Source organism: Varanus komodoensis, unplaced genomic scaffold (genome assembly GCF_004798865.1).
Source record: "Varanus komodoensis strain SLA01 unplaced genomic scaffold, ASM479886v1 scaffold1, whole genome shotgun sequence".
NCBI lineage: Eukaryota > Metazoa > Chordata > Lepidosauria > Squamata > Varanidae > Varanus > Varanus komodoensis.
Window position 1 is genome coordinate 107,993,924 of NW_025335268.1, and position 24,055 is coordinate 108,017,978.

The 24,055-nt window shown below is 39.6% G+C and overlaps 2 protein-coding genes across 9 annotated transcripts in view; one reads left to right on the plus strand and one right to left on the minus strand.

Annotated features, from left to right (window-relative positions):
• The window catches only part of EIF3A (eukaryotic translation initiation factor 3 subunit A), a 38,684-nt gene extending 34,746 nt beyond the window's left edge, over positions 1–3,938 (minus strand). For all 3 annotated transcript variants that reach the window (XM_044439750.1, XM_044439743.1, XM_044439757.1), the window contains exon 1: positions 3,798–3,938. In XM_044439750.1, coding sequence (XP_044295685.1) covers positions 3,798–3,846 — 49 coding nt within the window. In that variant the 5' untranslated portion in view covers positions 3,847–3,938. The remainder of the gene's footprint in view (positions 1–3,797) is intronic.
• Positions 3,465–23,336, plus strand: DENND10 (DENN domain containing 10). Of its 6 annotated transcripts, none has more exons than XM_044439780.1 (9): positions 3,465–3,600; positions 10,560–10,776; positions 12,845–12,924; positions 15,008–15,156; positions 15,549–15,660; positions 17,324–17,424; positions 18,635–18,742; positions 19,499–19,593; positions 20,233–23,336. In XM_044439780.1, exons 1-9 carry the CDS (start codon positions 3,467–3,469, stop codon positions 20,407–20,409), a joined length of 1,173 nt encoding a protein of 390 aa, XP_044295715.1. In that variant the 5' UTR covers positions 3,465–3,466; the 3' UTR covers positions 20,410–23,336. The 6 variants fall into 6 exon arrangements, with proteins under 6 accessions (XP_044295715.1, XP_044295733.1, XP_044295755.1 ...); XM_044439798.1 differs by having other exon boundaries at positions 3,585–3,600; positions 10,580–10,776; XM_044439820.1 differs by lacking the exon at positions 3,465–3,600 and adding an exon at positions 4,104–4,142 and having other exon boundaries at positions 10,580–10,776.
• The last annotated feature ends 719 nt before the right edge of the window (positions 23,337–24,055 follow it).

Below are 24,055 nucleotides of genomic sequence, written 5' to 3' on the forward strand. Positions count from 1 at the left end.
ATCAACTTTCCAATTTTGAAATTCATGAATGTCCTTAAAGATATTTGCTGAAGAGATTCTTGGTTCTACAAATATCAACATAATAAAATGACAGATTCCAAGCAAATTCAAGATCAGGATCCTGGTTAGTTATCCTTTAATTCACCATTTTAATACTGAATTTTAATAATGGATTTTTAGATGTTGAGTTTACTGTATTTTAGTAAATTTGGTTGCCCATCTCACCTGGACATGTTTTTAATTGATCTTTGCTATATATTAATCTGTGTTTAATTGCTGCCATAATTTTACTGTTATATGCCACCTAGAAGGTCTATGTGAACTACTTGGTGGCTTATAAATATATATTTGAAACTTTAATAAAGCAATTAAGAGAGCAATCTTATAACTGCTTTATTGATAAATATAGGGCCCTCAGACCATAAACCTGCCAGCAACAGCCAGGAACGCACCTCCAACTTTGTTGTTCAAATGCTATAAGCTGCTTGGCCTATCTGGGTAAGGACAGGTATTCACAAACCTTTTGGATCTTATGAATATACAACTTTCCTTCCTGCTCATAGCTACCCACACTCTTCCCATGTTCTCCAGCTGTCATGACTTTGAAAAGAGGAGCTACAGCAATGATTTCCAGAGCAGGTGGGAACAGTCAGACAGCCATTCTCAGATCTCCTCCTCTGTTCCCATAGCTCTAGTTATGGCCGTGCAGATTTATCACATCCTATAAGCCTTCAGATGCTAAGGACCATAGGTTTTCTCTGCCAGTGTCTTTATGATTCTAATCAGGCATGGTTTATATGTTGTCAACCAGCAGTCAACTCCTATCATATGTGACTACTAGAAATACAGCTTTAGGAATGATGGGAATTGTAGTCCAACAACACGTGGAAGACCACTGGCTTTCAACCCTGTCCTAGATGTTAGATAAGGATAATGTTTAGAGATGTGATGATCAGGGAAAAATTAGAAATATTCAGATAAAATTTCTGCCTCCTTCCCCAAATACCCCCATTAGTGGTTTTCTATTTTTTCCAATACAATTTCACTACAAATAAATGTGAAAACAACAAAGAAAAAACTGTCATGAGACTTTTTTTATCTTTTGGAATCAGTAAAATGCTTTAAGAATGTGAGGACCTTTATGTGAGAAAATTAGATTTTTACCATGGCAACTGATACACACACACACAAATAGAATGCATGTAGCTATACAGTTTAACTAGATAGCTCACTGTATTTATTGGTCTTTAATGCAGCAACCATGTAGGTGTTTCTTTCTAAGCAATACACTTTTTTAATACAAAATTTGCTTTAACATCAACTTTTATTGCAGGTATTTCTCAAATGGGAATAACTATGATAAATTAGCTTAGATTGTAAGGTGCAACATTTGCAGTGTTTGCAGGTGCACACGTGCTCTCTCTCTCTCTCTCTGTAAAATTTGCAAATTGTATTCACAATTTATCTTGTACAAAACTAAAATCCCAAACTTAAATGAGTTATTTGGGAGTAAGCTCCATTGAATTCAGTGGGGTCTACTTCTAATTAGATATGTACAGTTTGCATTGCAAGGCATTTCTGCTTTTGAGACTACAGCCTTATATGGGCTTAAATGGCAATATGCTCCAACAAAAAGAGTGGATCTCACTTCTGTGGAAGAAATTACAGGAGATGTGCACACACATGTAACTTGGCCAAAGCTGGCCTAGAAAAATATTTGAATAAACAGGTTTTGTAAAATTCATAAGTTTTATACAATATATTATTATACAGTATTATAAACTGAACTATAAGATACAGGTTTTATGCTGAAACTATAGTTTAAATTGAGGCTTGACAAATATTACATATATGTTCTGTTTTCCTCAAATTCCTGTAGCTTCAAAATTCCCAGAAATTTTCATCTGTCAGCGTACTGAGACATAATACCAAACTATTATTTGGTATTACAAAGCACCATTATATGTTATTAAAAAACCAATGGGAGCTTGAGGGTTGACCTTGTAATACTAAATAGAAGTTTAGCGTTATATCTCAATGTACTGATGAATGTAAAATTTTTGGGAATTTTACTGACATCATTGCAATGTTTCAGTGCAGTGCTCTCACACTCGTACTTCCCTTTGCACATCATGATTAGCATCTTTTCAACCTTGCTGCAGCAAACCTTCATTTTCTGTTTCATCCAAAGGCAAATAATAGATTGCAGCAAACCAGATTCGTACATTATAGCTTACCTATTCACATAAATAGGAAACTGTGGCTTGACACAAAAATATCTAGATGTTACTAAGTGCATCCAAGAAGAGAAGAATGTGTGCAAATTGGAAGCATTTTAACACTAAATCTTAAGCTGGTGTTACATCTGAATGCCCCCCAAAAAGCCCTTTTGAATCCAAGAAATGCTTAAATGTTTAGGTTTACTGATTCATAAAATGTTAAATATGCACATTTATTCAACTGGATCTTTTGCCAATATTTCCAACTGCTTCTTCTGAAATGTATCAGATTCTAAAGCTTACTATACATTAAACTGCTTGCATATAACCAGCTTTAACCAAATTACAATGTGATCATATTTAATATGAGTCTCTCATAGAAAGCCCTACCACCTAGGACTTATTTTAACCAACAATTGTGCTTATTAAATTGGCTGTTAAAAGTGGGTGTGTTTACTTCACCACACAGTAACTCTATGAGTTGTGTTACTGGTATTTTCAGTGCATTGTGTAAGACAGAGAAAAAAATTAAAGAGATACCATTAAAAATTATTTTATTAAGGCTTGTGTTGTTCAGTTGTTGCACATTTTCAAAAAATCCCACAATTTTTTCACAAGTAATTAAAATAGCTGCCTTGAATAACTTTTCTTCTTTAATTCAACTCTGAAGAGTTACCCAGCAGTAAAGGCTTTCATGGTTATAATGGAGAGCACTAAGTTGGTTTTTGTCCTACTCAACTTCACTGTTTCATGTGTAGACTGGGGCATGTTTGGAGTTGTAGACCTTTCTTCTTTCTCAAACTTAATATGATTGTACCCATAGTTCCTTACTGTGACGAGAACTCTAGAACCACATTTTTACATCCATATCGTATCATACAATCCATAGCAGGCTGAACTGCACTGTCAAAATTCAACCATTTGTAAATGTGCAGGGAATAAAGGAACATCGGGCCCTCTATATTTCCCTGCACTCCAGTGCCCAATTACTTAATGCTGAGTTAATAGAGTACCCTTATGTAAGCATAGTTTAAGCAAAAAAAAAAAAAAGGAACTGAATGTTTTAATTGCTACCAGAATGTCAAAATCCTAATATGGACCATGAAGATATTTAGAGAAAGACATCCTACATAGCATTTTTAACAGCCCAACTGAATACGTTGGGGGGTGGGGAAGCGGTTTACTTTTATCTGTGGTGTGACTTACGGCTAACACGACATTATAGTCGTCAAAGACAAACAGAGCATATGGAAGCATTTTTAATTGCGGCAAACAAGAGAACGACGCACATTCCTCGTCTCACACTTTTCCAGCACAGGCCCTGGCTCAGAGGCAGGAAATGTGCTAATATAATACGACCAAGAACTAGCAAAAGAAACTGGTAAGTAGGCAGGGTGGTAGTTCGTTCGATCCAAGGAAGGGAAACGGGGGAGGAGCCATAATCCCAGTGCGGCGGGAGCCTAGGCCTCACCCTACATTACTGGGCATAATAAAGCCCAGGCCGGCGGAGCGAGAAAACAGAAAGGAGCTGGGGAAGCTCCTACTCAACGCGAACGGCCCACGGAGACTCGCACTCACCGTTCGCCCGTTTCAGGGCGTTCTCGGGCCGCTGGAAATAGACCGGCATGATGGCGACGGCTTCTCCTCACGCGGCAACGAGCCCCAAGGAGCGCCCAGCCAGGCAGCAAGCGAGGCCGGAAAGGGAGGGCGTCACGTGACCCGCGCGCACGGACGTGTCCGGAAGTGACGGTGGTGACCTTTCTGGACTGATGGGCCCACGTTGGAGGGGGCCCGGTTGGAAATGCCTGCGTAATGCTGGGTGGTTCTTTTTGCGTCGGTGCGCCAGTGTTCGTGGCTGAGGGTCGAGGCCAGTTGTTTCTTTCTCCGAACTACGTCGATCCTGTGCTCAGGGCTTGCTCTTGAGTAGGTTTTGTTTAAGGAAGGATTTTGCACTGAGAGCTAGTTTAGTATTGAGTGTTGATCTTGGCCAGCTCTCCCCGATCTGGTGTTGGACTGTACATCACATACTTCATAGATAGCACATTTGAAGGGAACCAGGTTGGGGAGGGCTAAACTAAAATCAATGAAATCCTGACGGGAATTCTGCGCTTGGGCTTCTAATTACCTGCTGGTGGCTAATGCTCCGATCCTATAGCCACTTGTGAACTAGCTTCATTGAACTAAATCGTACTTATGTGTAGACTCATTGGATTGTGCTCTAAGAGATTTATTCACAGAGAAACGGAATAACCTACTCACTTTGGCTTCAGCTATGCTTACTTACTGGCAGATCTCTTTAAGGAGTGTAAGAGATTAACACCCCCTTTGCAAAAGCATGCATACCTCTATACAAAAAAAGTTCCCCATCCCTGTGACTTTGCCTATCTACCTCACAGGGTTGTGAGTCCATGCCTATGACCTTGGGCTCCTTAGAAGGAAAAAGTGAATTTAAAATGTAATAAATAAAAAATTTGTATCTTACTCTTGTCATTTCCTTTGCTTTGCTTAACACTTAGTGAAATGGAACAAAGTAATCCATAAACTCAAAGTGTCCTTGGAAAAGAAACATTTTGACCTATTTTCAAAAGGACAAGGACTGGATGGTGCATTCCAACTCACTGGGGCCTTAACAGATAGGACCCTGCTATTTAGTAAAAGTCAGACTGACCTCCGCTACTTAATGTTAACTACAATTGAATAATTATGACCCAAACATTTTAGGACTTTAAAATCAAAATTAGCACTTTGAATTAGGCTCAGAAATTAACTGAAATATATTTCGTCATAGCTGATCTATGAGTATGCCAACTTAAACCTGACAAGAGGCTGGAAGCAATATTTGTCTTGACAGGAATGGCCAAAGTATTTCAGTCTCAACACCATAATATGTGAGTCACAATTTCTCTGTCTTCTAGTAACCAGCATGGTAGCCAACTTATGGAATGCACTCCCCAGAGAGGTCCACCTGGCGCTGTTATTTGTTTTTCGGCGCCAGGCCAAGACCTTTTTATTCAAACAATATTTTAATAATTGTTAATATGAATTATTGGTTTTAATTTTTATAGCCAGGGTGAATCCAGATTTTATATTTTATATGTATTATTTATATGATTATTTATTATGTTGGAAGCCATCCCGAGGCTTATGTGACTGGGACAGCATATAAAAACTCCAAATAAATAAATAAAGTTCAGGAAAAGCATTCTAGGCCACATCAGTTATACAGAAATGTAGGTGCAATGCCAGATCCAATGTTGCCCCCAAATTATAATCTTGATCTTTACAGAAGAGTGAAAACACATCTAGGATTGAAATTTCCCCAGCTGACTCATCCACCAAGTCTTTATCATCAGCTACTGCTTTTCTAGGCAGTTCAAAGCTTGCACATAACTTTGTGAATACTGTGTGTTGGGTTGGCATAATAAAAGCATTACCTTGCTAAGGATTTTGGAATGTTCTTGTGGCTAACATGCTACCTTTGCTGTTTTGATTTCAGTCTAGTTGCCTTTATAATTCCATTATTGTTTCAGACATGCATATCATTCCATCTAAATTAGATGAATATAGAACTTTGTGTCATAGCAATGGCACGAAAAGCCATAGCCCAAATGGTCTCATCTAGAGTTTTTATATAGAAATTAAAAATCAGGGGTGACAAATTTGAACACAGGGTAATTCCCATGCAGGAACAATTCAAGCATTCCATTCTGGAATCTAGTCTCTAAGGAGAAAAGGAACTACCGCAACATAGCTGACTCCACACTATTTGGTCCTCTAAGTATGGTAATCTTTGCTCTGCCAATTCTAAAAGGAAGACCAGATATCAAGATGCACTGAGAGAGCTAGGAAATTCAACAGGGTCATATGCCTTATCCCTCAACCATATAGATTATTGACCAAGGTATTTACAACAGATAATTTACTTAATACAAAAATGATTAGAGTTGTTTTACTACCACATGCTCAATCATCTTGCGCAAGCAAGGTTAGCTATCTACATAAGAGAGGGTCAAAATGTTCAGCATCCTTACTAAATTGCAAAGCCAAGCATTCTTTGGGAAAAGCTGTGGAATTTACAGAATTATGTTAAGTTTGGAGTATAGATTATTATACTGAATGATTGTACATTCAGTTTGAAAATATAGCCATGTCATTGTCTCTTTCCTATCACACATTAACAGGGTGCAGAAAATATAAAAGATATGGTTCACTTTTTACCTGTTCTATTTGTTTTGTTTTTATTCAATGTTTAAATTGCCCCGAGAACTTAATTATAAAGAGGAATAGAAGTACTTAATGTAAGTAATAAATTGTGAAAATAGCTTCAAATCATTTTAGAATTACTATTTTTCATATTCATATTAATTTTATTTCTATATCACTTCATAGATGAAGATTTATTTATAGAAACACATAAAACACAATATAAATAGAGGCAGCAACATCATTTCAAAGCAACATAAAATTCCAATACAAAATTGAAAAGCTAAATTCAAAACAAATGTTAAAAGCTACAATAACTTATACAAATTAATCATAAAATTGTTTAAGCAGCTGATATAAAGCCAAATATAATATTAAACTAATTAAATGCCCTGTGGTAGAAGACAGTTTTCACCAAGTGAGGAAAAGATTAAAGTTGGTGCCAGGCAGGCCTCAGTGGGGAGCTTCCTCCATACCTGGGTAGCTTCCATGGAAAAGACCCTTCTCTGCAACCAACTTGCATTCTTCAAATGCAGTCAGAGGTAAACCCCAGATCTTGATTGTACATCTAGGTAGACTGTGGCTGGGAGATACCTTCCATCAGGTATTGCGGTCTCTAAATTGGCAGGACTTTATAGATTAAAAACAGCACCTTGAATTGAACCTCAAAGCATATAGGCAGCCAATGCAAGCAGGCCAGAATTGGGCTTATATGTTAAGAGGGCCTGGTCTTTATTATTAATCTGGCTACTGTATCTTGCACAAGCTGCAGCTTTTGAACAGTCTTCAGGATAGCCCCACATGGAGTGCATTACAGTAATCTATTTAAGGAATTATCAAAGCATAGATTACTGAAACCAGGCTATCCCTGTCCAGGTAAAGGTAAAGGTTTCCCCTTGACGTTACGTCCAGTCATGCCTGACTCTAGGGGGTGGTGCTCATCTCTGTTTCCTAGCCGAAGGAGCCAGTGTTTGTCTGCAGACAGTCTCCATGGTCATGTGGCCGGCATGACTAAACACCGAAGTGCACGGAACGCTGTTACCTGCCCACCGAAGTGGCACCTTTTTATCTACTTGCATTTGCATGCTTTCAAACTGCTAGGTTGGCAGGAGCTGGGACAGAGCAACGGGAACTCACCCCGTTGTGCAGATTCGAACCGGCGACCTTTCGATCAACCAGCACAGCAGTTTAAACCACTGCACCACCTGCAGTCCCTCCTGTCCAGATAGGGGGCATAATTGGGATACCAGCCAAAGCAGGGAGGAAGCACTTGGTGCCACTGAATCCACCTGGGCTCAAGTGACAAAGAGGGGAGTACAACCCCATCTAGGTTGAATTTCTTCTGCTCAGTCAGAAGTTCCCACTAAGAGCACCTCTGTCTTGTCAGGATTAATCATTAGTTTGTTTGCTATCATCCAACCAGGCACCGGTTTAGCACATCCATGGCCTCACCAGCAAGCATCATAGCTGCTCGGTGTACACTGGTCACTGGCCAAGCAAAGGGAATTTCTAGACCAAGCTTTCCCATGTTGGTGCTCTCAGCTAGAAATTATGGACTTCACAGTCCAGCACATATAGAGGGTACCAGGTAAGGGAAGGGTGTTCTAGACTGATTGTTTCTTTGGAATGTCTTGCTTCATTTTCCTGCCATGATTATCTAAAATTCCCTTTAGCATAAGAAACTGCTAAAAATAACAGTGTCCAAGACTTTTACTGCTGAATTTATTTGGCAGCAATATCACCTCTTCACCCCATTCCTCACCCCCAGATGTAGAAGCAAAGGCAAACATTTGTTGCTTTCTCAAACACAGGTCTTCTTTTACGGGGGGTGGGGGGAGAAAGACATTGTGAGGGTTTTATTGATGTTGTTCTTTAAATTTGTCTTGCAAAAGCTTTCTGTGATTGGGAGAAACTGCCCATATTACAGATGGGCAAGAATGAAGCTAAAATGTCATACCATAGTACCAGAGGCTGAGACAGTGTGACTATGAAAATCCCATAATATACTAGGTTTTTTAATATCCATGTTAGAGACTCTGCAGACTGGAGTAATTTTATCCACTGTTAACATCCTCCCAGTCGAAATGGGGATGGGAGGTAAACAGCGATTTATGACATGCCAACAGTGTACCTCAACAGTATTCCCATTTTGGAGACACTAGTAGATTGAGGATTACAGCCATCCATTTCATAGTAATTGTTCAATAACAGCTTTAAGAGACACAAATAACTTATTTTTATTCGTGAATACAATACCACACATTCAGGTTTCCAGTCCACTGCACCGCTACACAGTACGTGCATTTCATCACAATACAGACAGCAGAACAAGACAGTCTGCTCTTGTGAACGGTTTGCTAACGAGATCCATCTGCTGGAATCACTGAAATTTATCAGAGGGTCATGCTGAAACAGTGAAACAGAATATATGCTACTCGAAGCCCATCAGAACCAAAGTCCTGTCACCGAAAGTAATAGGCGGCCTTCAGCCCAACTCAAGTTAAACGTGGACTCTACGTGTATGCACCACTCTCATGCTATTTACTTCAACGGGTCACTTTCTGACAAAAAATTACCGCGAAGGGGGAACGCAAGGGGAAAATCTCCCCGCCCGCCCCCCCAGGTCCTGATCCGGAGCGAGCGTTCTGTATTTGCTTTAGAGTATTTAAAAAGGTCTTGCTGCTGGCTACGTTTTTAAACCCATGCGTGCTTTGAGTGTAAGTTAGTAAAATGGAGATCCCGTATGCAACCGGAAGCCAGGAGGCGTGTGTTGCTCAATTTTTCTCACTTGGTGAGGCCCATCATGAGGCCGAGCGAGGCCCTCAGGAAATAGGCGGGGTCCGGGAGAAGGAGAAAGATGGCAGAGACGGAGGCTCAACTGCTCCTGGGTGTGGGACTGATCGGTAAGCACAGCTCCGTCCCCTACTTCGGTCGGGAAGGAGCCGGTTCCTGGCTCTCTTCTCCTTTTCTCTTTCTCCGCCCCCCACTCACAGCTCAGGAAATCCCCATTAAAAATCCTCATTTTCCTTTGGGAAAGAGGCGGCAGCTCTTTTGCTGGCTGAGCACACGGGCGGGGGGGGTGTCTTCCTTTTTGCTTTCCGGCCTGGCCAAATAGATAGTCTTGATTATAGTCTAAACCTGCATAATCAAGAAGGCGGTCGAGTGGTGATCAAAGGTAGGTTGTGTAACCTTTCAATTCAGTGCCTGTTTTTGGATAAAGAGAAATTCGGGAGAGAGCTATTCCGAATTAATTGTTGAGTAACAGTATTGCGAGTTTGAGTTTGCATGAGAAACTTATGCAAACAGAAACTTACAACCTTTATCATAGTGATTGTATCTATGATCTGCCAGAACCGGCTTCCCATGAACACTGCTGCCGCTATCTGCTATCACGTCTGACTTAACCCCCCACCCCAAAAAATCTTAAGTATGTAGGTATCAAAATATGATTCTTTTTCCTACCTGCTCTTTAAGAGGATTCAATACCTTACTGTGCTGTGTATTCACACTCCTTGTTTAGTCAAGGACTGCATTTTATTAAAGTTACCATTACTGCTTAGTTATAAGCCTTACCTGGCTGCTAAACTTGTGAAAAAAAGGCTGCTAGTCAGGAATAGTTTCACTTGCATTCAGAGGTAGGCCATCTGGTGCCATCCTATAAGCTCTGGCCACCATGCCCAATGATCAGACATCATGGGAATTGTAGTCCAAAACATATTTGAGATACCAGTTTGACCACTTCTGTGCACAAGATGACCAGTCTCTGTCTTAAGCAGCTTACAATCCAAAATCTGACTCAAAGGAAGCAATAGAGGAAGAAGGAGGGAGGGATAAAGAAATATAATGTGTAATTGTTTTGGGAGTGTACCTAGGAGGCAACAGAGGGTGGCAAGTTACAGGCTTGTTGCAGCAGGGCATTTAATAATTTACAGTAATGTAAAAAATATGTTATTTTAGGCTCTCATAGGTAAAAATGCAACACAATTTTAAAATAGAAACACTGGTTTATGGTTTGATAATAGCTGTGAGCAGAAATCACTATCTTTAGGGTAACATGCAGATATTAAAGCAATTGTGATACAATGGATCTGAGTAACCAATCAATTTACTTCCTTGCTGCTGTTGGCATTCTCACAGTGAACATCTTTCCACCATAGAAAAAGATACCAACGGAGATGCTCTGTGGGTTTGGTGTTACCCATCAACAACAGCTGAATTAAGGGATCTCTTGTTGAGAAAATGCTGCCTTACAGCTAAAAGCAATCAGCTTCACACTTTCTTATTTGGTCAGTACAGACTGACTTGGTTTTATGTTACAACTATGGAAGTTCCTGATTCTTCAGCCTTGAAAAAGGTAGGGTTGGAATTCTAAGAGGTACTTGTAGAAGGATCTTACTGTGTATTGGCTTTAATCTTACAAATATGAGAGGAATGAGTTTATGAACACCTGCTAAATGTGGTCTGCTTTAGATGTTTGGTGTGTCAATTGTTTATTACATGTCTAGGGTTGGATTCAGACTTAGTCATTCTTAAAGTTGACCTATTGAAGTCTGTTGGACTGAATTTAGTCATTACTCAATTAAATCCCATTATTTGAATGAGTGTGCTTTAAGTGTGTCTAAGCCTGTATCCAAACTATATACTTAACACTTTTATGAGAAAATCATAGACTGTTGTTTTTGTCATCTAGTATGTTTATCATGCAAATAACCAAAGCAACACTAATTATCTGAGAAGAAAATCTAAGGATTATTCCACTAATGCATACATTTCCATTGAAAAGTTTATGTTGGAAACTTGACTCAAGTTCAGAGTGCATTTGGGTTGGGGGGTGGGGAAAATAGCAGGTCTCCAATAATATAACGTGACTTGAGAGGCACAAGTAAGCTATCCAAGGTTCCTAGCTGGTCATTTTTCAGTCATTTATGGCAACATTCTTGTGCTTATGTGTCAGCATATAGTGCTTGTTGCCAAAATGATTGGGCTGGAAGGCTAAAGCTGAAATCCCATGCACATTTTCCTGAGAGTAGACCCAAATGAACAGTTAATTTACTTTTGAGAACATGCAGAATGCACTGCAGGTCAGGGATTGGGAATATAGATCAGGGACTGGGTGTAACATCCATGTAATATCCATGATTTCTCAATGCTGGCTAATCTCACTAGGACTGATAGTTGCATTCCACCTAACTAGAGGACCACCCAGTCCTAATCCCTGCTGTAGATAATTGATTGCCAGACCAGATGGGTTTTTCAAGGTGGTATGTGACTGAATACATCATGGTAGTCCTTGAGAAAACTATGGATACAAAAACAAAACAGTCCACCACAGCCATAACACCTGAACAGGGCTTTTTTTTTTCAGATGCAGGTATTAACAAATTGATCTTTTGACGTAAAAGCAAGAGTGAATATAATAATGTAGCACTTAGGGAGTAGTTTGGAAGGCATAAAAACAAAAATGCCAATGACTAGGATGCAAGAAACTGAGGAACATAGAGAAAAGGACTGTTATGTAGGCCTGTCCATTTTTAAAAAAACTTCTGTTTATCTGCTTTCAGGTGTTGCTGCAGGATAGTATTTTGACCACATTCCAAATGATGTTTGTTTAGCTGCCTTCTACCACTCAATTCCCATTTTTCTCTTTGCTTTAATCTTGGATACATTTTATATGCCACCAGAATGTCCCTTGTTTGAATGTGGTATGGGTGTTTGTAGGACTTAAAATATGGCCTTAAAAACAAAGACTTCAGTGGTGGTTTGAAGCATGATTGTGGCCTTTTCATTTCTGATAAAGGCTTTTTGTGTTTTAGTTCTAAATATATTACTGAACTTGTTCATTTGTCACAAAGAAAAAAATATGTTTTTACATCTTTCAGGCAGTTCCCCCCCACCTCCATGCTTTCTTGTAGTTTTCATTCAGTTAATAGAAAAAAATTTCTTGATTTCGGTTGGATAAATAAATTGCTCTTAAAGTTAGACCCATTAAAATCAAATTACTTAAATGATCAGCTTGCTAGTCAAGACTAACTTAGGATGTATTCCTATGCGTGTTTAGAGAGGAAGCATTTCTCTCAGCATTCCCCAGCCACATCCCAACATTTTAGCTGGATAATGCTGAAATTTGTAGGGCTTTTTCTATCTATACACACAGTAGGATTGAACCCTTAAGTTCCATACAGTCAAATCGATTTCAGTAGGCTTGCTTTAAGTATGTGTGAATCTGAATGTAGCCTATAGAACTGAATTCCAAAATTTATGGCAATGAAACAAGTTTTTGCCACTTTTACAATATTATACTTAGATTTGATGCACTGATCACGCTGGTGTTGCTTTACTGTCTTCTATGGTGATACATGGTAATGCTGTCTATTATAGTGTAATACTGGGGTATAATACTGTTTTTTCTGTGTACTGGACAGGTGACCCATTTTTCCATTGTACTGACTACCAAAGACTTTAATCCAGAGAAATATGCAGCCTTCACTAGAATTCTCTGTAGGTAAGTATCACTGATATGTTTTATTATCCTATAGCTTCAAGGTTTAGTAGATTAATCAAAACTTTTTGACCAGGGTACTTCCAGTTAACTGTTGCAATTTGCTCAAGAGCTTTGGCCACTGGGGAGTCAAGAAATGAAACAGTAACAGTACTAAAAGAATAGTAGTTTCCTTGCCATAGTTGTTAACTGCTTGAAAAAATACAGAATACATACAAAAAGAAAATTCAGACGGCCAGTGCCGTCCCAAAAGAAGCGTTCCTTTTCCTTTCAGACCTAGAATGCCGTGCTTTCATGTGCCTTTGCAGATTCCAATTGAAATTAAAAAAAAATTCTTTAGGAGTACTGTTTTCTTCTGAGCACATTTTCAGAATTAATCTATAAAGATTGATCCAATTAGTCAAGTGTTATTTAATTGCAGTAATGTTAATATGTCCAGGAATACTTTTCAAAAGCTGTAGCTGGTGCACCAATTGTATGTTCCTTCAGAAGCATACTTAGATGTGGTCATTCTTGATGTACTTATGTTCAGGTTGCATTATTGTATCATTCTCTGCCTGGGACTGTCTTTAAACTGCATTTGGAAATTTCAGCTAGTTTGGAATGCAGCTGCCTGGCTGTCTGATATGAACTGCTCTTTGCTCTTAGCATCTCTGGCTACCAGTTTGGTTCCAGATTGCATTCAGAGTGCTGATCGTTACCTTTTAGGGACCTAAATCACCTTACCGAATGAGTCCAGGGTAACATGGGATGGGCAGCATTTATTTATTTATATGTGTATTTATAGGCCTTCTATAACTGCCGAGGCCTTCCTAGGTGGCTTTTATCTTTTACCAGAAGTCCCTCAGGTAGAGCCAAGTAGGAATTAATGGCATGTAGGGATGTAGTCAGTTGCCTACAGCATCCATGAGATGCTATACCTATATCCAAATCCGAATCTAATCAGAGATTTTGCTGTACATCTTTAAATCTGTCCAGTAGAACAGCATGAAGGTTTAATAACCTATTATTATTCCTATTTTACAGGTGAGGAACACTGAGATTGTTTGATACATGATTAGTGTAAGGGTCAGTTAATTACTTATCAAAGTGGCAGGGGTGTTGTTTTTAACTTTCAGTGTTAGTATTGTTAAACAATTGCAAGTCAGAAATCCCTACAAATCTGCTGAAAATCACCTGAAGATCACCAGTAGGTCCTTTTCTAGCTTCTGCCAGCCCTTTTTAAAGATAGTTCCTGAAATTTTCTTTTGGGTATTCAAAAACTTTCCTGTGCCTCTCTTACATTAAACTTTAATATGTTTAAATTGATTATCAATTTTTGGATGCATTTCTCATGGAAAGGTGAAGTTTAAACCTTTTAATAAATATTATCTTGAGTCATTCTTAAAACTTAGAAAGACAAGTAAGCTTGAATAGTAAAAACAAAATGTTTTAATGTTGTCACATATAAATAATGGGCCAAATCATATGTAATGATAAGCTAGAATTGCTGTGATTTCTGGCTTCTCTTTACCAGCATGTCTCTTTACCCTGCTTGACACTCTTATATGACTTCTCTTATCAGCAGGAATAACTGGAAACTAGGAAACCTCTTAAATAAACTGATTTATTTATCATTCTGTTTGATTCAGGATTCTTTACTATTACTCATGTCACCCTTAATCGGAAGCCATGGTTTATTCTTGGCTTCTGATTCCCAACTTGTTTGGGAATATCACACCAGTAATCCTAGTTTGGACATAACAGTAAAGAAACTGGACCCTGAGTTGCTTAGCTGCTCCTGATCGCAGAATGAATCTTGCAGAAGTGAGACTAGTTGAGCAGGAGGCCTGAGTGCATGGTTTGTCAATAAGGATCCAGAATTCTCAGTATTGTCTTAGGATGGTTGTTCTAGAACAGATATTTTTCAACCTGGTGCTACCCAGGTATTTTGGATTATAAGTTCCATCACCATCCACCCATGCTGGCAAGAAAATCTAGGAGTTCACTAACATCTAGAGGGTACCTTGTTCTAGATAGGCTTGTTTTTAATTCTCATTGGTTGTTGTGCACTGTTATAAAAAGTGAGACTTGTTTTGATTTTCAGAATATACCTGAAATATGGGAGTCCTGTGAAAATGATGGAGAGTTATATTTCTGTCCTTACCAAAGGGATATGTCAGAGTGAAGAAAATGGCTCCTTCCTGAGCAAAGATTTTGATGTCAGGAAAGCTTACCTTGCAGGCTCAATCAAAGGTAGAGAAATTGTCAAGTCTATTAATATAGTTCAGCCTCAGTTTTAAGTTTGTGTTCTTGGATGTGAGCATTATACATTTCAGTGAATTCATTTCCAGTCAACCTATTTTTAGGGGTTGTAGCACACAAGCCAATTCTACTTGAAATTACAGTTCTGATGAATTAAATGCAATATAATAAAATACCACAAGGATAAATATGTATTTTTAACCTCCAGAAGAAACTTAACTGTAACTAACAGCTGAATACATTCTCTGTACCTCCTATACAACAATTTTCTTCATAATTACTGATTGACTAAGTTACTGCAAACACTTATGGTACTGCTAGTTTCTTAGAAATCTGCTGTCATGTAGCACTAAAGCTCTCTCTTCTCTTCTTGTCTAACTTAGATATAATATCTCAATTTGGAATGGAGACAGTCATCCTGTATACGGCACTCATGCTAAAGAAAAGAATTGTAGTATATCATCCCAGAATAGAAACAATCCAGGAATTTACAAGGTACAGCACAAATTTAAAAGGAAATAAAAGTTCACCTGACGTGACAAACCCAACCTTTATGTAAAAGTCTCTGAACAAAGAATATGCATCTGTGCACAACAAAATCTGCAATGCCACAAATCCAAGGGTGATCCTTCACCAGGACCTTCACTGACCTTATGACTCAGTCTTATCTTAAATAGGTACACAACAGAATTACTGTAAGGACATATGATCAAGTCACTTTGGGTCTTGCCCAGCCCTTGCAGAAATACCTTTCGTAGTGAAATATTCCTTGGTAAAGATCAGACTATGCAACAGTGGAAAGTTTGAGATGGGACTCAACCTTTCTTTACCTTTAGTCTATTTTGGTGAGTTCAGTAAGTTTTAGCTACCCAATTATTGTTTCATTTTATTATAAAAGCAACTTAACATTACTTATTTGGTTCTCAAATAAGTGTATTCCACTGGAAACTGCATTTGGTTTGGTTTGGTTTTGTCTACCATATCTGTGACCATTGGCCATGCTGATTAGGGCTGATGAGAGCTGGAGTCCAACATTTGGTCCTGGTTTATAATGTTTGTTGTTACTCTGCTTGAATCCCTGTGCTTAGACCTTGCACTTAGCATATAACAATAAACTTTGTCCCCAAGCTGGAAGAAGTCCAAATGGCCTCTTCCTCTCTGCTCTTCTTTCTGCATAGCCAGGAGGATGGCTGTGTTTGTATTTGCTTTTACAGAATCTCTGCTAGTCTTTGCTCAGGAACCAGAGATTGTAACTTGCAGCAAACTCTGGATAGTTTAACAAGAAAGCTCATGGTTTGATATTGGCTCAGAATGTGTTATAAACTGTAATCTCTGATTTCTACCCAAGTTCTGATCCATTTTAAAATAAACCATCTTGAAATCATGGATTATAAAGTTCTCTCTTTAAGCTACACAGAGTTTGTTATAAATGTTGCAAGAGCCACCTCCCACTTGGCTTTGAGGCATGTGAGCCTGAGTTCCTAGGCCTTCCTCCAGCTTATGCACTTTTACTATTATATGCAAATATGACTGGTCAACCACTGTTCTTCTCCCTGCATGTGTGTTCTTTCTCATGCAGTTTCAATTACACATTGGGTTGCGAGGGCAAGCAAAACACACTTGTTCCTGTACCCCCTCTCCCATCCTGGTCACCTTCCACACGTTTAGCAGCTCAGTGTCTACACTGGGGTGGGGCGGGGGGGTTGCTGTCTTTGTACGGGGCGTTAAAGCAGGAAAGAAAACTGCACAAGTACAGAAGCTGACCTGCTGCCAGTTTCCAACCCTCCAACATAGGGAGGGCAATAGGGATTCCACAGAGGGAGCAAAGTTAGCTATCCTGTTCCTTTTCTCCCTCTTCCTACTGTTGGAATTGCATGAGGGGAAATGCATGATTAGGACTTTTGAAAGGAGCAATAGTGCTGGATTGAGGCCTAAGAAGTCCAGGTTCTAGTCCCCATTCAGCCATGAAGTTTATTGGGTGACTTTGGGCCAATCACTGATGCTCCGTTCTCCTACCTCTCACGTGTTGTTGTTCAAGGATAAAAATGGAGAGGAGGAGGATTGTGTAAGCTGCCTTGAATTTCTTGCAAGAGAAAGAAAAACAGTATAAATGCATTGTAATAATAAAAATAATCAATTGTGACTTTTTAAATTTAAGGACTCTACCAGCCTTAGTATGGCATCGGCAAGATTGGTCAATCCTTCATCCATATGTACATCTGAATGATGATGAACTGGAAGCATTAAAAATGTGCCCAGGTATTTATGTTCAACGGAACAGTTTGCTCTCAGTAAATCCAGAGATTCTGTTCTCCTTTTCTGTAATGGAACCAGATAGGACCAAATGACAGGAAGCCACTAACTTTATAACCTATTGAAGCATTATGGTGACAGCTGCATATGCATTATGGTTCCACGCCAAAATTTGTTTGCTTGCCCAAGCATTTTAAGATAGGTTACACCAACTGGTTTTAGATAAACTAATTTTTTGCTTTTTTCTGCTCTGATGCTTATTGCATCAGGATTTTGAAAATATCTTGCATACCGCTTTCGTATTGTAAGATAAAGGGCAGTATTGCCATAATATTCCTCTTTTAGAACTAGTTTGCAGATGTTCTGCTTTGCAAATATAGTTGATCTATAATTTTTTAGACCACTAAGCAATGTTAGCCAAAAAGAAGTTACTGTTGTAAACTGTCTAGAGAGCTTTGGCTGTTGGGCTTTATAGAAATGAAATGAATGAATAAATTAATGTTAGTTCTTTTGTCCCTTATTTTCTCATTGACAAAGAGCCATATGACTCAGCCATTTTTCTGTGATGCATTCATAAGTTGAAAGCCAGGAGTATTGAAACTATGCCTCCCTATTTTCTTAATGAGAAAAATTAATCATTTTTTGCTTTTCAAATAAATCTATACTGATTAACAGTTGGGAGGGGGACACTCTAAATACATTTTGAATACTGTATTTTTCTGTGTATAAGATGCTACTTTTTCTTAAAAACATTTACTTAAAAATGAAACTGCATCTTATACACAGTGGGCCGTGGAGGGGGGGGAGACTGGTGCATGTGGGGGGGCAGGGGTGCCATGGGGGGGCGACATGCGCGCAGCATCAGCTTGTTCACTGGAAATGGAACAAATGGAAAAGTGGAGAGCATCCTATACATGGGGCCGTCTTATAGACAGAAAAATACAGTATGTTCATGAATGCTACATATCGTATGGCTGGTGTTCTGCTAGAATTTTCCTGTAGAGCACATAGGTAGCAAAATGGTTAGGATGCATAGGATGCATACTTTAGAGAAATAGATTCCCAGGAAATCAGTAGAAATTAAACATTAGCGTGAATGTTTAATACTCTTAAAAACAATGAAAGGGCAACCTCCTTATTTATTTTTATTAATTTTATTAATGCTTTTAATAGAATGTCTTTGTTCAGAAGTTATAGAAAAATTTTTCCTGGCCAGGTTACATTGCTGGATTTATAGATTCTGAAGTGAGCAACAGGCTGGATCTGTATGATGTATATGTGAATCTGCCTGAAAGTGAGATCACCGTTTCCCAACAAGTAAAAGGTTTGTTGCCTCTATCATTTGTCTTTTCCTCTCTCCTCCCTTTCCCCATTTCTGCTTCTCCACACTTTCATAGCAAGTTGTGGACATGAAAGTCTGGTGCAGCTTTCTAAGTTTGTGGCAGGAGATGCAAGGAACTCCACAGTTCTAGTCATATACAAACTGGGTCCCATGATATGATCTAAGGTATCTCTGTTCCCTGCATTAATGTATGTGTGAAAGGTAGATGCTGTCGTAACCCACAGCTAACTTCCAGCTGAAATGAAAACTGTAAAAGTATACCAGGAATAGTCAAAGCAAGAGCCTTGGAAAGGTTACAAAGAGCAAAAGTTAACCTCCCCCCCCCCCACAAACAAAACAAAACAAAACAAAACCAGGTATAGGATAGGGGAAGACATTAGGGAAAAAAATACCCCTGAAGATTTCAGTCAGGATCATTGAATTGTATCAAAATGATTCCCTGGTTTCTTAGTATTTCTTGGCTGGGAAAAGAAATGTATGAGACTTCAAAAGCCAGAACAATCTGGGTGCTGAAAGATGGTGATGAAAATGGTCCAACTCTGGCACGTGGCGGGCGACAAAAATATAGCAGTGCTACTGGTGAGAGTGAGTTTGCATGGCCTTCATGGTATCACAGTCTGCTGGGAAACTTCTTGGCCATACCCTCTGGAGGCATCTGTTTGTGTACTTTTACAGAACTGGTGGTCAGGGATGAGTGACAACACTTTCTTTCTCTTCCCTCCCCTGCTCCCCCTGCAGAAGCAATGACAATGGGAAAACTACACAAAGAAATTGGGCAGCTTATTGTTCAGTCTGCAGAAGATACAGAAAAATCTAACAGTCAAGTTGTAAAGGTTATGCTTCTTGTCTTTAAGCTATTTCTGTCTTTTAACTCATTTTTGTTGATTAAAATATTATGACTACTTTCCAAGATTAGAAATGCCGATTGTGGGAGAGCAGCTGTGGTTCACTGGTAGAGCACCTGCCTTTTATATAGATAGTTCCAGGTTCAGTTCCCAGCATGTTCAGGTAGGGCTGGAAAAATACCTTTCTTAAGACCTGAGCCAGTTAGTGTCAACAATACTGGGCTAGATGGACCCACAGTGTGATTCTTTATGAGGCAGTTTATGCAAGAGTGTAAAAACCTCCATGTAGCACTGTAGTAGCTTCTAACCAAAGTTAGTTAATAAATCTGAAACCATGGTTTGATCCTGCTTCAACTGACTGAATAGAGCAAACCATGTGTTTTTGTTGTCTTTCCATATTAAGACAGGCTGCATTAGTGAACTACTGGGGCTGACATGACTGCTTTTTCACTGGTGGGTTTTGTGGGATAAATGCCTTTGTAGTTCTGTCACACCCACAGGATCAGAGGTGCAAGATAAGGAGGGGTACCCATCAAATCTTCAAGTGTCACTTCTTTGGTCTAAGAAGAAATGTTTTTGGCTGGCCCGACTTCATACTCATTCTTTCAACACTGTTCATGTTTGCAGGACATTTCACTGAAGACGAAAGAAATCTTGACTAATCTGGCTTCATTCACAGAAGTCTTGCACGATGGTGAGAAGCCATCCCTTAACTTTGAAGCACTAAAACAGAAGCGATTTCCACCAGCGACTGAAAATTTTCTCTACCATTTGGCAGCTGCTGAACAAATGCTCAAGATCTGATAGCTTGGATGACTTTCAGGAAGGAGTTATGAAAGGATACTCTTCTTTGCCGTAATACTTCCAGTATCCCACACCTTTGTAAAGCAGTTGGCACAGGAAAGAGGAGTTAAGGATGACACTGGTCTGAGATGGAACCTGCAGTGCAGAGTGGGATACCATTCTATTTTCCATTTGTTCTGATTTTCTGCCAAGTGGGACTGATTTTGAAAAAGGATGGATAACACCTATTTCCCCCCACAAAGGATGTGAATGCATGATTTGTTTAAGCTAGAAGTGAAATCTGTGCATTAAGGTGAAAAACTTAACAGCATCCTAGTATAAACTAGCAATGGGCACCTTGTAGACTTTGATTCCCATCAGCCCTAGCCACCCTAGGTAATGGTGAGGGGTGATGCAAGTCATAGGCCAAAACATCTGGAGCACCACAAGTTGCCTGCCCCAGAGTGAACAAATGGAGGACTTAAAAACGATAAAAGGAGTATGAATGCTGTTAAAATTAAGGCGAGTTGTTTGTCTTGTGTAAGCACTATAGTCAGAAATCACCCCTAAAGCTTAAGGACCATCTTAACCCCCTTGCACATTTGGCAAATCGTGGGGAGACTGCATTTCTGGCAACATCTCCAGCGATCTTGCCTTGCACATTAAGAGTGCTCTTTTCCTTATGATCAGGAAGCTCGATAGCCCAGGATTCCGATCCACAACAAAGACGCTCCTGTTCATGCACTGCTACGCCTAGTGCAAGGAATTTTTGCATCCATGTTGTCCATGTGAGCATTGGGACCAACAGACATGAAGTTACCATTTGCCGAATGAGTAGGAAGCAGTGTGTTTGCAGTCCTTGACTCTATTTTCAGTCCTCAGGAGAAACCTGAGGGCTAACTTGAAATTCACGCCCACCCAAAGGCTGTTAATATTAGAGGAAAAAACGACCAGGTTTTGTTTCTGTTTCCCCCTTCCTTCCTGCAGCTATTCCACTTGTGGGATATGAGACATGTATTTGACAGAATAAACCTTACAGGATATCCCACGTCTGAAAGATTACCAGATAAATACTGGCTAAGAAGGAATGGGGGTGCACCCAATAGCTATTGATCAGCTGAAAATTGCCTCCTGTGAAACTGCCTTTCCCTTGGAGTTGCCACCAACATTTGAATGCATATGTTTATGCTATATAGTTTATCTGTTTAACTCAAAAGTACAGGTCCAATAAGCAAATGGTTGTATTCAGACATTGCCAGAGCACTGCCATTAAAATGAATGGGACTATGATTCCAATGGGTTTGCTTTGAATATGAACCGAGTCTTGGTCCAACACAATGGGTTTTGCAAAATATCTGGGAACTGCTTAAGAGCCTCTGTGAATAGCACTTTGCTATATTAAAAAAGGGGGAGAAAATGATCCTTGCCTTCATAAACATATGCCTTAGCATGTGACAAATTATAGATGTTTGTTTTGTTTTTAAATAGTACTCAATTATTTAATAGTCATAACTGTACTAGCAATATTAATTTAAGGATCATTTGTCTTATGCTTATAAACAGAGCTATGTCGTAATGGTGGATGCAACAGGAAATGGAAAGCTATTGTTACAAAGCACCTAAATTAATCCTAGTAAGTTTGTGACCTAATTAGTTTTTAGAGGCGTGTCATTCTCTTTTGTACAGAAATCTACATTGTTGTAACCAGGTGTACATCTAAAAGCCAACTTATTACACTTTTCTTACTTATTTTTGGTATGATACATTCTTCCTCCTCTGAATTTAAGACTCTATCCATTAGGCTTGTAGAGTGGAAAAGGCATCATGCAGGTCTTCCTCTTGCAGTCAGCAGATATGTTTTAAGAGTGTGGGACCTTGCCCAGTCCAGGTAAAGCTTCCACTCAGAGTCGTGTTCAGAGGATGAAGAACTAGTGTCTGCTCTAGCCGAGGATGGCAGCTGGCTGGATGACTCAGCCTGGCCTTCCTCTGTCTGTTGAACAAAGGAGGGGAAAGGCACCAGAAATGGAGATGGCTAGTCTTTCTCAGCTGGGGGACTCAAACTTGCCAGAGGTACCTGCTGATCTATCAGACTTTTTCCCTGGCATCAGGGCAGTAACAGGAGGGCTTTGTGGGAGAAGGCGTGTCAGGAATGTCTCCTTGGGACCAAGCATCATCAAAAGAGGGCAGGACAGAAATGTTCACGCCGGCGTAGATGCAGGGTGAGTGGGTGGTTCCCCCTTCCTGGACCCATGTGATTCATATAAACTCCCCAGGACATACACCTCTGTTCACAAAACAAGATTGCCTACTGGAAAAGCTTCTAGATAGCTGTGGAATTCTGAGCATGGCAGCGGGACTCTCAGCGGACTCTGCAGTCAAGCAGATTGAGATTGGGATTGATGGAGCTGTAAGGGGGCCCCACGCCAGCCTGGACCTGGCAGTACTTAAGGTTTCACAGGGGATTACTCCAATAAAATGCTTCTGAGGTGACTCTTATTAACTGGAGGGTTGGAAAAGAGCACCAAGGAGCCAGAGGTGAGTAGGAATTCCAGTCAGGTGATTCAGCATGCTGCAGGAAAAGGGGCAATGCTGATCTTTCCATGACAGCAAGCTAGTAACTTCTGTGGGCTTATTTGTGGGAGTGACTTAACATTTAAGAGTTGGTGTGGCGGTTGGGGTGATGCACTGAGGAGCTGGGAAATCCAGGTTCTATGGCCTGCTCACCCATGAGGCTCATGGGATGACTGGGTGAGTCAAGAACCCTCAGCCTAACCTACCTCACAGAGTGGTGTTTGTCATAAGGATAAAACGGAGCTCTGTAAGCCACCTTGGGTTCCTCACAGGAGGGAAAAAAGATGGGATATAAATGCAATATAATAATGTATCTTCCAATAAAAGTTTGCCCAAAGTTAAATTTGATCCTGAGCATATTAAAATATTTATACACATCTTGATGTTTAAAGTTATTTATGTCTCATTTAAAGGGCTTGCATTTCTATGGGTTTGATTCAGATTTAGTGATACTTAGATGCATTGTAATTAGTGGGACTTAAATTTGTCATGACCAAGTTAAATTCAATGTTTTGGTGGTTGCACCCTGAGTGTGCTTAGATCCAAGATGGTGCATGCACCAGCGCAGTGGTGTGCATACATAGGAAAGGCAGCTCCATCTCCGGCCAAACACTTGAGTGTATGAAATAGCCTCAGGTACTCTCTCAAGTTCCTTGTATGCCTACTTCCATGTTTTGTCATGCCTCACCTATAAGGATGTTGCCACGGGAGGTGTTAATTGTTCTAGTTAGGTTTTTTTTTTTTTTTTAAATCTTGAGGATGGCGTGTCACAGAAGAGTATTCAGAAGTAAAGTTTCCAGATAAGTTATTTTCACAAATGTGCATATATAAATACTGGATACATGTGCAGTACTGCAAAAATAATTGATTGCTAGAAACTGGTTTAGCTTTTCCCAACTTTTTTGCTACCCAGGAGTATTAGATTTCAACAAACTTGCTGACTGGGGATGGTAGGCACTCTAGTCCAAAACATCAGGAATGTACCATATTGAGGAAGCTGCTTCTAGTCTACCCTCTTCTCCCCCATCTCTGTAACCACCTGTTTGGCATATGCACGTTTAGCATCTTCCTTTTATAGAAGGAATAATCCATTTTG